At 35.4% G+C, this 12,856-nt stretch overlaps 1 protein-coding gene across 1 annotated transcript; it reads left to right on the top strand.

Moving 5' to 3' along the window:
* Nucleotides 1–2,254: 2,254 nt before the first annotated feature.
* LOC306764477 (beta-1,3-galactosyl-O-glycosyl-glycoprotein beta-1,6-N-acetylglucosaminyltransferase-like) lies at nt 2,255–9,106 on the top strand (the record flags this gene model as incomplete). Its single annotated transcript, XM_079251651.1, has 4 exons — nt 2,255–2,562; nt 2,659–2,752; nt 8,082–8,486; nt 8,621–9,106. The coding sequence occupies 4 exons, from the start codon at nt 2,255–2,257 to the stop codon at nt 9,104–9,106; spliced, it is 1,293 nt and encodes a 430-aa protein (XP_079107777.1).
* Between the last annotated feature and the right edge of the window lie 3,750 nt (nt 9,107–12,856).

Raw genomic sequence — 12,856 nt, 5'->3', positions numbered from 1 at the left:
TCAGCTGACTTTTGTCAGGGGAGTGGGAGATTAACACCGTAACCAGACAACGGTTGTTTAGCATTAAAAAAAAAAACAAAAAAACAAAACAAAACAAAAAAAAAACTGGCCTACGTCGACACCGACACCTAAATAGGCTATGCTTTATAAGTTATTAACTTTGAAATGAGAAATGGTGTAATCATACATCTCCTTGTTGTTTAATTCTTACTTATTTCCTAATTTTACTGGAGCTTCTCAGTGCATCGTTTAAATTAATATATGTCAACAAGCTCTGACGTTCAGGCATAGATCAGGCTATTATACCTTTTTTTTTTCTTTTTTTTACATGCAAGCATAGGTTTTATTTTGAAAAAATCCTGAAGGGATGAATATATAGGTGAATCATTACTCCAGCAACAAGTGACACTGATCAGACAAGCCTTGACGGGAGAGGAGAATCACATTCAACTAGCGGTAGAAAAAAAAGATTTCTATACATATAGAAATCCTTTCCGCTCTGCGTTTTAAGTTAGCAAGGCCTTTATATATGAAATTAATTTGATCACATGTGTCTTGTGTGTTACTCTATCTTGTTAAATAACTACTTTATCCGCCCTTGTGTTTTGTAGTGTCAATAGGAAGATTTGAATGCACCGTAAGAAGAGTCATTTATCATTCCAAGGAAATTACAGTCATGCAAGTTTTGTAGTTTGAATAGGTGCATTTGTTGTCGCTAGGCGTTTATTTTAATCTTTATTGCTGCTTTTTTGTTTTCCTGAACAGCATTTGAAGTCTTGACGAAAGCTACCTCTGTCTTTATGGGATCAATTTGACAGTAAAGAAAACTTTACTAAAGGTAGGAACACATTGTATTCTGTCTGTAGCTGGAACTGGGAATATTCCACAAAGATAAAAAGAAAATCAAGAACTGTTGTGAGGCATCAAGCTAATTTAAAATTAAATTAAATAAAGAATATTTTAATAATCTCACAGGAAAGATATCACAGGACTTTTTCAAAGCTGATTTTATTCCATATTTGATATACAAAATAAAAGCGAACAAAAAATAAATTATGTTAAATCTGTCTTTTCTGTCTGTTTCTTAAACCAAAATAGAGGAATAATCTAATGCAAGATGAAACACAATGAAAAGAAACCGATATAAATATATATCTTTATATATATTTATATATATTTATTCAAAATCATATTTAAGATTTGATTAAAAAAAAATTATAGCCAGATTTGACTTCTTGTTTAAAATGGAGCGAAGTGTGTTTTCATCCAACTCAAAACGCATTATGTGCAGGGGAACTATTGTGCAATCAATTTATCTTTGTTGACACAGCAGTTGCTCTATATTGCCTTTCTGCCTCACATTGCAATTCATTTCAAAAGTACTCTTGGTATGTTATTGTGAATAAAACAATCACCTATTTCTACATGACTCATTTCCAAACTGTCAAAAAGAGACCATCATTTTCTATTCTTAGTCATCAAATAGCCACAGCACATGATTCAGTTATTACTAATTCTGGATTATTCATTACATAAGCTTGATTTATAAACTAAACATTGTCCTCAAAAAGAAGACCTACATTGCATTTGGAAGCTTTTTGTTCCTTTGGAATATACATTTTACTAATTTATTGATAGCTATTCTTTTGTCATTCATTCATTCATTCATTTTATTTGCTTATCACCAAGTACATGATATGAAGCACAAACATCATGTAAAAGGGAACAGTACACATTCAACAGTAGCAAGCATTTTATGGTCAGTTATATTTGATTGTGTTGTGGTTCAGAAGCAGATGATTTTTATCCAGTTTTTGATCTATTTTAGCACAAAATGCTGGTCACCTAATTCATAGTATTATTTGGTTGGGGACATTTTCTATTAAGGTTTGATGACTATTATCTAGAATTTTGCATGTATTTGTATAACTTCTCTCATCTTTTTTACAGGAACTGTATCTTACGGGATAAGTCTTTTTGGCTAGATGATGAGAGGAATACTGGGCAATAATGTCAAAGCATAACACACCTCAGACATTTTACCATGGATTGTCCACAGTTTAAAAAGTCTAAATGATTTATCATTAACCAGACCATCTGACATTACATTGTACTTTCAAATTTAATAATTTTTGTCACAATTATTCATTTGAAAAAAGTAAATCAACAAATGCAAAGGAAAAAGCACCAAGTGAAGTTGGACTAACCTCAGAAGAACTCACTTGGAAAAGCAACAAATTTTAAATAACCCAATATGCGGTTACTAAAACGATGTTGGCTGGGCCAGTTCCTGATGTTCACTATTGCAGTGGGATCATTGGGGATGGTGTTTCTGGTCAGTCAGCTGAGCACAGACTGGACACCTGGCTTTATCCCTAAATACAGATGGTTAGAATATACATATGATCACAGTTGCCCAGAGAAAGAGTGCAACTGTTCAGCAATCCTGCAGGGAGACCGAGAGGCATTGGAGTGGGCCAAAATACAGGCTATCACTAAAGATGTCCGCAAGAATATACAGATCCCTGATGACCATTATATTAATACAACACAGGACTGCAGGTGGGTTGCTTTTCACTAACATGTTTCATCACTTGTCCCACTCTTTTATGGATTGTAAAACAATTTTGTTACCTGTTCAAAATGGTGTACTTTCAGGAGTTTCAAGTTAAAGAGGAAATACTTAATGTTTCCATTAAGCAAAGAAGAGGAGGAATTTCCTTTGGCTTATTCAATTGTTGTGCATCACAAGGTATGCAAATTCTAAAGTCTCAATTTCATTGCAACAGTCATTAATAATTACACTTATATATAAAGCGCTTTTCTGGCTAAGGCAACACAAAGTTCTTTGCATGATATAAACAATTTCTTGTGTTGTGTCAGGCAGCACTTTAATAAATCTGAAAGATAAACAAACATGTATGTGCACACTACTGCAGAAAATAAGCCTATGGATCCGTCTATCCATCTGTCTATCTATGCATTTATACATCTATTGAGATATTTATATATATATATATATATATATATATATATATATATATATATATATATATATATATATATATATATCTATATATATATATATATATATATATATATATATATATATATATATATATATATATATATATATATATATATATCTATATATATATATATATATATATATATATATATATCTATATATATATATATATATATATATATATATATATATATATATATATATATATATATATATATATATATATATATATAGATATATCTCATCATTTTTTCTCACATGCATAAATGTGAGAGACCGCACACACACACACACACACACACACACACACACACACACACACACACACACACACACACACACACACACACACACACACACAAACTGCCTAAATCCCACATTCTGCTTCTTAGGATAAAAATAATAAGAGTAGTGAACATCTGGCTTGACACTTCTGAGAGGAAACAATATCTTGGGTATCCAGCCCACTCTGCAGTTGTAAGGCTGTAGTGCAGGACCACAGTCATCCCAAAAAGGGCAATCACCCTGCAGGCAGCCCCCAGACTGAGTAGGCACAGCTCCTGGGTTGAAGGATCCCTATGATGAAAACAGTGGAGTTAAATAAAAAACAACAGAAAAAACTGAAAATCAAATAACCCTATAATAACAATATGGACAGATAAAAGCAGGGATAATATATATATATGAAATAACAAAAAAAAATAACGCACAACACAAGATAAAATATAATCTGTTAAAAGCTAAGCTAAAAAGGTGGCTTGAGCCTCATTTGAAAAACATCAACAGCGCTGAGGCCCTCCAACAGGCTGTTCCAAAGACGAGGGCCATAGTTGTGGAATGAGGAATCACTAAGTTTTGGTCCTCACTTTTGGAACAACTAAAAGGCCAGCACCAGAGGAGCTCAGAGTCCACAAGCGCTCATGACTTAACAGCAGGTTTGACAGATAAGATGGTCATGAAGTCATGACGATGCTCAATGGAATGAATGCTGGTTTAGGTTCACAATGTTTACATTGGCTCTACTTTCTTTAAATAGTGTGCTGCTTACAGTAGATAATGTTTAAAGGAACAAGAACCTGCTGTTTGGATTTTTCTCGACTGATATTGACAGTTGAAATTATTCATTGAGTCTCGAAACAATTAGGTGGTACAGCCTCATCTTTTGATATGGAGTAAAAAAACAAACAAACAAACAAACAAACCAAAAAAGAAGTATATTCACTGAAAAGGCCTACAAAATGAACAAAAAAATTATTGAAAATTAGTTTGTAAATAACATCTAAGGATTAATACCAGAAACATAAAAAGCTCCTAAATCGAAATTAAAATGTTTAAAAAAAAAAAAGAAACAATAGCCAACATGAGGTATTTAAAAGCATTGTCTGAGTCCTTTGGAAACCAGAGTTCAGTCTGTTAAAGAGGAAATGGTCATTAAAAAAGAAGAAAAAGGTGTATACGCTGTAGAGAAAGATACGTTGGATGCATGTTCACAGTTGGGAAAAATAACTCATGAGAATAAGATAACCACAGAAGGAAAATTGCATCTGTTTTAGTTTCTTATGTCCCACCATCCTCCACAAAAAATGTGCACCTTTGGGGCAGAATGACAGGAGGACACAGCCACATGTGTATAACATGCTGGTGTTAAGTGATTTTACAAGGCGTGGAGTCCATTAATGTAAACTGGCCATTGTGCCAGCCCAGTAAAAGTGACAGAAAGAAAGCAAAATTATCACAACACACAAGTGCAGTTAAAATTATTTAGCCCAACAGCAAATTAGTTTGTACATTTTGTCAGTAAACCTAGCAGCTGCCATTAAAAAAAAAATAAAACAAGAAGCATTTAAATAGACCAACACCACTACTATCAAACATGCTTTCTCCAAATTCAACTGAAAATGCAACTTTCAATGACCGCTGCAGTCTCCCTGAATAGGTATCCCCATAAGAGCACATGCAAATCAGGTGTGGTCTCAAGCACACCTAAGTCAAGGTTTTAATTAGATGCATCAGGTGTTTTGGATATCTAGATTTTTTACCGCGATGTTAGATTGCACGTTAGAGAGGGCAAAGTCAAGAGAATTGTCTAAAACTTGCAGAGGAAAGATCATGGCTTTGCATAAACAAAGAAAAGGATACAAAAGATAGCCAAGGCATTGAATGTTCCGAGAGATACAGTAAGAAGCATAGTATGCAAGTTTTGTGTTCAAGCAACAGTGGTGGCACAACCTGGATGTAGCAGAAAGAAGAATTGATCAGTGCCTGCTACCAGATTCCTTTGGAGGCAGGTGGTCAAAACCCCTTGACTGACTGCGAAAAACCTGCAGCAAGACTTGATTGCAGCAGGCTGTGAGATTTCAGTTTCCACAGTAATATGCACACTACACAACACAATACCGACTCCAAGATGGACACCACTACTGACCCAAAAGCAAAAGAAAAGTCCTTTCAAATTTACTCAACACTGCATAAATTAGCCAAAGAGGTTTTGGGATGCTGTTCTGTGGAGCGCTAAAGCAAAACATATTGTTAGGCCTATGCATCAGTGGTATGTCTGGAGGAGGAATGAAACATTTGCTGCTTATCTACATTGTGGTGAATCAGTGTTCTGGAGCTGCTTGCCTTTCTTTAGCATTGGTAACCTACACCACGTGGAGGGCAAGATAGATTAAATAAAGTATCGGGTGAAATCCTGAGAGAAAATGTGGTGCTGCCTGTCTGTGAGGAATCTGAAGCTTGCGAATCTTTGGACTTTCCAACAGGGCATACCTCAAAGTCCACCAAACTTGGTTTCAAAAGAAATCTTGCAAGATATCAGAGTGGCCATCACAGTCACTTGACTTGAACCCCATTGAAACTCTTTGGTTAGATTTGAAAAAGGCACTTTAAGCACTCAAACATAAGGACATTAGTAAGTGGAGACCTTTTCCAATGAGGAATGGGCTAAGACTTCACAATAACACTGCCAGAAAGTGGTGTCTGGTTATGCATCACATTTGCAGCAGGTCTTAAAAGGAAAACAGTGCTCTAGTAAGTACGAAGAATGCTTGTCATGAAGGGGGTGAACAATTTCGAGACTGCAATGGTTGTAGGTGTAATTTTCTGTTGAATTTGAAGAAACCACTTATATTACTTGTGTTGAGCTATTTAGATGGTTATTGTTTGATTTGTGTATTGCAAGCAGCTACTAGAGTTTGTACAGTTGCCAAAAAAGATTTAGAGTCCACTTTCAGATTGGTGAAAATCAGTTTTGAAGTGTTTGTGGGTTTAGAAAGCAATAACTTAATAAATACATATAAAGAAAGCTGTCTTTATGCTTCCAGCTCCTTGCTTTGCATGTAATGCAATGAGCTTCCTATGCATCATCACCAAGATCAGAATAGTTTTTCTCTCATGTAATTTGTTTGTGAATTTACATGTAAGTGTTCCTGTATATTCTAGTTTTACTAGATACTGAACACTCATATCCAGTTCATGATTTGACCAGTAGTCCAAATCATGAACCTTTTTGTACTTCATCTTATTAAAGTCTTTGTGTAAAACTATGGTAGTTGAAACTTCCCAACTAGAAAGGTCTGAATGGCTTTGCTTTCCCCATGGTTGCAGCGCTCATCAGAATCAATGAGAAAGTACAGTGACTTATGACCAAGGCTGGATTATCCAATGGGCATTATGGGCACAGGCCCAGGGGCCCACGTCGGGCACATACCAGCAGTTTAAAACAAAAATGAAACAAACAACAAAACAAAATGTACATAAAAGCCAGATAGTTACACCGCATTGTCTAGTGTATTGTAATTGATACCACTGGCTGAAAGATGTTAGAAATGCTGTTTCACAGTGTATCATTCACAATTTTTACAATGTTGTGGTGGGAAAGGGGGGCCCCTGGAATACTCTGGACACAGGGGCCTGTACACTTTTAATCCGGCCCTGCTTGTGACTTCTCTGCAGTTTTACAACAACCACTGTGCCACAGCGCTCACTATAAGGGGCAGTTGATACTAAAATATATATATATTTAATAAAACAGTGTTGAGTATGTTGTGCCCATTTATTCAACAAAGTCAAGAACAGCAACAAGGGCGCACAGAAAGCAGTACGATTCAGCTTAATTAGAAGTCTACAAAATGTTACAGTACTTCTAACTTTTTTAATGTTTTGTTTAACTCTTTATTAGGAGACAATATCTGACTAGAAGCCAGGAAAGAATCAGCTTTAGCTTTGCATGTTTAATTTTCTGTCTGGTCATGAACAGAGGTGATGATCTCCTGCAGGTGGGAGGTGGAACTGCTGCAGCATGAGGCCTCTGTCAAGGGCTTTTAGATGCAGGAGGGGCACGTGCAGCAACGCTAATAATTGATATTAAATAAAAATACCTTCCTTCACTATAGTCTCCAAAAGTGTCCAAACAGCAGAAGACGTTGCTGGATTTGTTGCTAGTCACTTTTTGACAAAACAAAAATGGACTGAAGGGATCTAAAAACTTGTTAAATTTAGTGACAAAGTTGCTAAGTTGGAAACACTGCCAGCTACCAGGGACTATATTCAATCTAAGTCAGTGACCCACCTCTCTCTTCTCTGTAATTAGCTAACAGTAACTTCCCTTAGTTGGTTGGATTGTAGGGTAGACAAATCAAGATAGACTCGTTAACCAAAAGATGGATACTCTGACAAAAAAAAAAAAAAAAAAAAAAAAAAAAAAAATCCAAAACGGAAAACTGCTTTGAGGTCCAGGGCAGGTACAATTGACTCCATAGCGGGTAAAGCCCCCCAATACCCACCTATGCCACCAGGACTGCAAAGAATACCTTTTATTATGTTTATTATTAATATTAGTATTATTAATATCATTAAAACAAGACAATACAATGAAAACAAAAAACAAGACTTGATATAAACACGTTTTTCTTATGCTTTCTATTAGTTACCTCATGTTATTTGCCACTAAAAAAGAAAAACACTAAAGTTAAACTGTTCTGTTGTCTTCTTGTGTAAAAGAGTTGCAGAGTTTTGTGTAAAAATACAATATTCATTTTTTCATATCCTTTAGGTGCAGAACTTTGAGCGACTACTACGAGCAATTTATGCACCTCAAAATATTTATTGTGTTCATGTGGACAAAAAATCAAAAGCCTCAGTCTCCTCTGCCATCAGTGCTATTACGTCCTGTTTCCCCAATGTCTTCTTAGCCAGCCAGGCTGAAAATGTGGTCTATGCTAGCTGGTCACGTGTCCAAGCTGACCTTAATTGTATGGCTGATCTCTACAATGCCAGCACAAAGTGGAAATACTTCATCAACCTTTGTGGTCAGGACTTCCCACTGAAAACGAACTTAGAGATAGTAAGGATGCTGCGTGCACTGAGGGGCAGGAACAGCTTGGAATCAGAAAACCTGCCTCCAGAAAAGAAGTGGAGAGTCTCATATGTTCATCAGATTGTTGATGGAAGAATCCAGGTAAGTCTTTTTGAGACTATGGATACCTGATGAAGGACAAATGGTTATTAAACACAGCTTTCTATTCAGAAAGCCTTTTAATGACCAATTAAGGCCGGTCTGAACATACTAATTTACTATTTTAATGTTCCCAGAGAACAAAGAAAAAAAAAGATCCAGCTCCTTTTAATCTGCCCATCATGTCAGGAAGTGCCTACATCGTGGTTACCCGAGGATACATCCGCAGTGTGTTGGAAGACCAGCGAATACATGCACTGTTAGAGTGGTTCAAAGACACCTACAGTCCTGATGAGCATCTATGGGCAACAATTCAACGAATCTCTGGTGTTCCTGGCTCCAAGAGGCCCAATCGTAAATATGATGTGTCAGATATCAATGCAATTGCTCGGCTGGTAAAATGGGAGGCACATGAGGGGTCACAGGATTCAATGGGTGCTGTGTACCCAGAGTGCAAAGGCAACCATGTCAGGTCAATATGTGTATATGCTGCTGGAGATCTGCAGTGGCTGCTTGAACAAGACCACCTCTTTGCCAATAAGTTTGATGTGGATACTGATCCTATTGCCATCTACTGCTTGGAGAAATATCTTAGACAAAAAGCTTTGGCTGATTGGAAGTAGTTAGGACATTTTTCTGGCATCCATATATAAACTGAAAAAACTGAATTATATTTGATCCCGCAGACCATTTATTTAGTTTAAAGGTAATACCATTACTGAAATTACTCATTTAAAATCTGTAGAATACTCTAACAAAACAACTTGAGAGAAGGCCTTGAAACAACAAAACAACCAAATGGGAATCCAGTGCAAAATTCTTTAATTGGCCAAAGTATACAGTGGACCAGAGGAACTTGCACAATGTTGTTGTGGAGCAACTTAGCCTGAACCAGCATCTATCTGCCTCTCACTTTGACTCCTCTGCTGTTGACGGACCTTAAATCCTTCTTGTTAAAAAGATGCATTTTCCTTATCATAAAAACAAACACAAGATTACATTCTAAAATCCCACTGTTTAAACTCCACAATGTACCTTTCTAAGAGTTAAAAAAAAAAAATAGTTAAGAGTTAAAACCCATAAAAACATTTGGTAAGCTAAGCCTTAAACAATTCCCAACAACTTAAAAACCAAGTGCAACTAATGTCATTGACAGAATTCTATATATTACATTGTTAAAAAGTACCAGTAAATGATCAAACGTGTGTGCAAACATTTGTGTGCAACAATGTATTTTTTAAAGTGCACAACATGAATAAAAGTGCAATTATGCTTGCACAAAGAACTAAAATTTAATGTAATAGACCATTTCTTTGTTAGACTTGTTGTGATAAGAAAATTGTCAAATTCTGAGCCAAAATATAGATTATTTGGTGATAGTTTTCTCAAAAGAAATCTTAAAGATAATGAAAAACTTCAAATGTTATCATTTACATTTGGACCAGTTTCTTAAAATTATGTTAATTTATTTATCTTTTTAAATGAAAAACTTATGTCTGAAGGATTATATTTTTGCTAAACACTAACTGGTCAATGAAAGTCGCTGGTACTGCTGAAAATGGAATTATTTTGCTTTCATATTATGTGTTTTTACTTGAATCAAGTACATTCAGAAATCTTTCTTTTTAACAATATATTTGAGAATAATGGCAACCTGCCAATATGGAATAGTTTCATAAAGACAAGTGTATAGACATAAAATTCCTTAGTATTAATGATTTGTGAAAAGAGTAATTCCTTGGGCATGTTTGTTCAATGATATGGAAAAGAAACCATGTTCTATTTGCTTCCTGATCAATCAGTTTAATAAAACCTAGACAATCAATATGGCTCATGACTTATTCATTACCGTTTCATTTGATAATCAACAAATAATGTAATACATGTTTTTGGTGGTGGGATGTGAAACTGAACAGCTTAACCAGTTGAGAGAGACCACGCTGACAGAAAAACTAGCATCCCTACTTTCATAGAAAATTCCATCAGCGTGTGTTCTAAAATCATCACCAGTTTCAGAGAAAGACCTTCTCTTTTAGTAGGAAGTAACCCCCTGGAAGAAACCAGCTCAGGGAGAGCAGCTGTTGAAGTGGAAGTGGAGGAGACAGGAAAGACAGACCAACAGAAACTGATAATTTCAACCAGGGAGACCTGCTGGCCCCTGATTAGCAATAGAAAAGAAATAAAAGCTTATTCACTAATTACTTCCTAAAAATATCTAAGAAAAATTCTGATAAGGATGTGTCAAAAATATCAAAAGAACAACATAAATGGTGGAAAAAAGAACATGAACAAATGTATTATTCTTTGTTAAACAATTTCAAGCGCTTGAAATGAAATGAGGCTTTGTAAATGATGGGAGAAAACTGTTTGGCAGGAAAACATATTTAATGAAGTCGATCATTTTATGCATTTTGAAAAAAAAATACAGCACAAGCCAAATGTAAATGTATACAACTAAAAGTTGATATGGCTTAAGCTGCATGTAGGTAATTTCTATTTTTAAACGTACACAGACCCACACACACTGAGAAGCATACCAAGCCATTACTCAAATTATACTCTGACAATCGTCTGCTTTTTGAATCGTCTGGTTTGATGAGATTCAATGTGACATGAGATTCAATTACAATTGAATCAAAAAGTCACTGCAAAAGCAAGCAGCACATTAGTACAGCTAATTACTGCATTTTTATCTCCTCAGTTGTTATTGCATTATGTTCGTTGAAATGTGGCATTAACAGGACAATATGGATCATTTTAAAGACTGAATTACTGGAAATGTTGAATAACATATTAAGGCAGTGAAAAGTCTCTCCCATACAGTGAAACACCTTCAACCTCCCCCCCCCCCGAAAAAAACAAAAAACAAAAAAAAAAAAAAACAGCTTGCCCCTTGTGTCATGCTACTAAATATTCTACAGTTGTACACTAAAAGAATCTGTTGTGTGTGGATTACATCTTTGTAAACATTGTAATAATAGAGCCTGTGAACAGTTCTATTACATTTCCATATTCTTGCTATCCAGGGAGAACATCTTCTCTACCTTTTTTTTGCAAGCAGATAGGAACAATTTCATTTTCAACATATTAGATTCTAATTACAACGTTGGCTTTAGAAAATACACATTTTTCTTTTATTACCATTAGCTGCTTATTAATACATGAAGGTAAGCCAGTAAAGGCCATCTGAACTACATTAAATAGTTACAAATCAATATAATTTACATAGATGAAGGAAAAGGGGAAAAAAAGACCAACATAATCAAGTGATCCATCAAGTACTGTAAAACAGTATGAAGTATCTCCCCTTCAGCACAGTGACAGTGTCTGTAATGCCAGCACATTATGACTTTACCTTCCATCAAGCATCCTCAGGTCTGAACTCTCCTTCATGAATCTCTCTAATCCATTGCTAGCTACTTTTGTAACAACAATGCACTGCATGCATCTCACAGCAGTTTTGTTTTTCTATTCATTCAAGATGTGGTAGAGAGTACAGCAAAGTGCAGGAAGAAAATGGGCAGCAGCCAAGTGTCTAATCAAACAGCAGAGTTGCCTTTGTCCACGCTGAAAGAGAGAGACAGGAAAGAGAGGGGGTGGGGATAAGGGGCCAAAAAAAAAAATTAATAAAATAACTGCTGTATTTTTGAACAGTTAAATTAGAAGTACAATGATCGTAGGTAATAACTGTACAGAAACTAGGAAAACAGATGGGATCATAAAGATTGAGAAAGTGAATATTTTTTTGTAATGAAGTCTTTATTTAGTCATTTTTCTGATTAGAATGTATATAGGACACAAACTATGGCAATCTAAAACTAAAATAAAAACAAAGCGTTTCTGCAGACTGAAGTTACATTTGCATCTGTGCATTAACACCTGTGCATGCACCAAAATTTGCAAGGCAAACTCAGTGGAGTTATTTTAAATACATTTTACTCTCCAAATAATAAAACTCATATTGGCAGCTTTGCTGTGCAACAAACTAATCACACACTATGTTTGCTCTTTCAACAATCTGATTTGTCATTACTGAAAATTTCTTCTCTAAAGAAAGCACCACAACATTGTAATACTGCAGTTTATTTAGTTATTATGTCCCAACAGCTGCTATTGTGACTGAAATTCCTAAGCAATCAGAACTGAGGAAGACACTTGGATTAAACCAGAAATGGTACATAGAAAGGACATTCAGCCACTTTTTATTAAAACACTGGATAACTATGACCATGACTGATCTTTGATACCAACATCAGAACAAAGGTAAACATTCACCGCTCAATTCATCCTTGTAAAAGCAACAAACACTCTGAAATGAAGACTCGCAGGTCATTTCCCCTTTTGTATAATGTAATGCGAGGTTCTTGGCCACT

This window comes from Telmatherina bonti (assembly GCF_933228915.1).
Source record: "Telmatherina bonti genome assembly, chromosome: 13".
NCBI classification, from domain to species: domain Eukaryota; kingdom Metazoa; phylum Chordata; class Actinopteri; order Atheriniformes; family Telmatherinidae; genus Telmatherina; species Telmatherina bonti.
The sequence above is the reverse complement of the archived record's forward strand: the minus strand, read 5'-3'. Positions and strand labels throughout refer to the sequence as shown.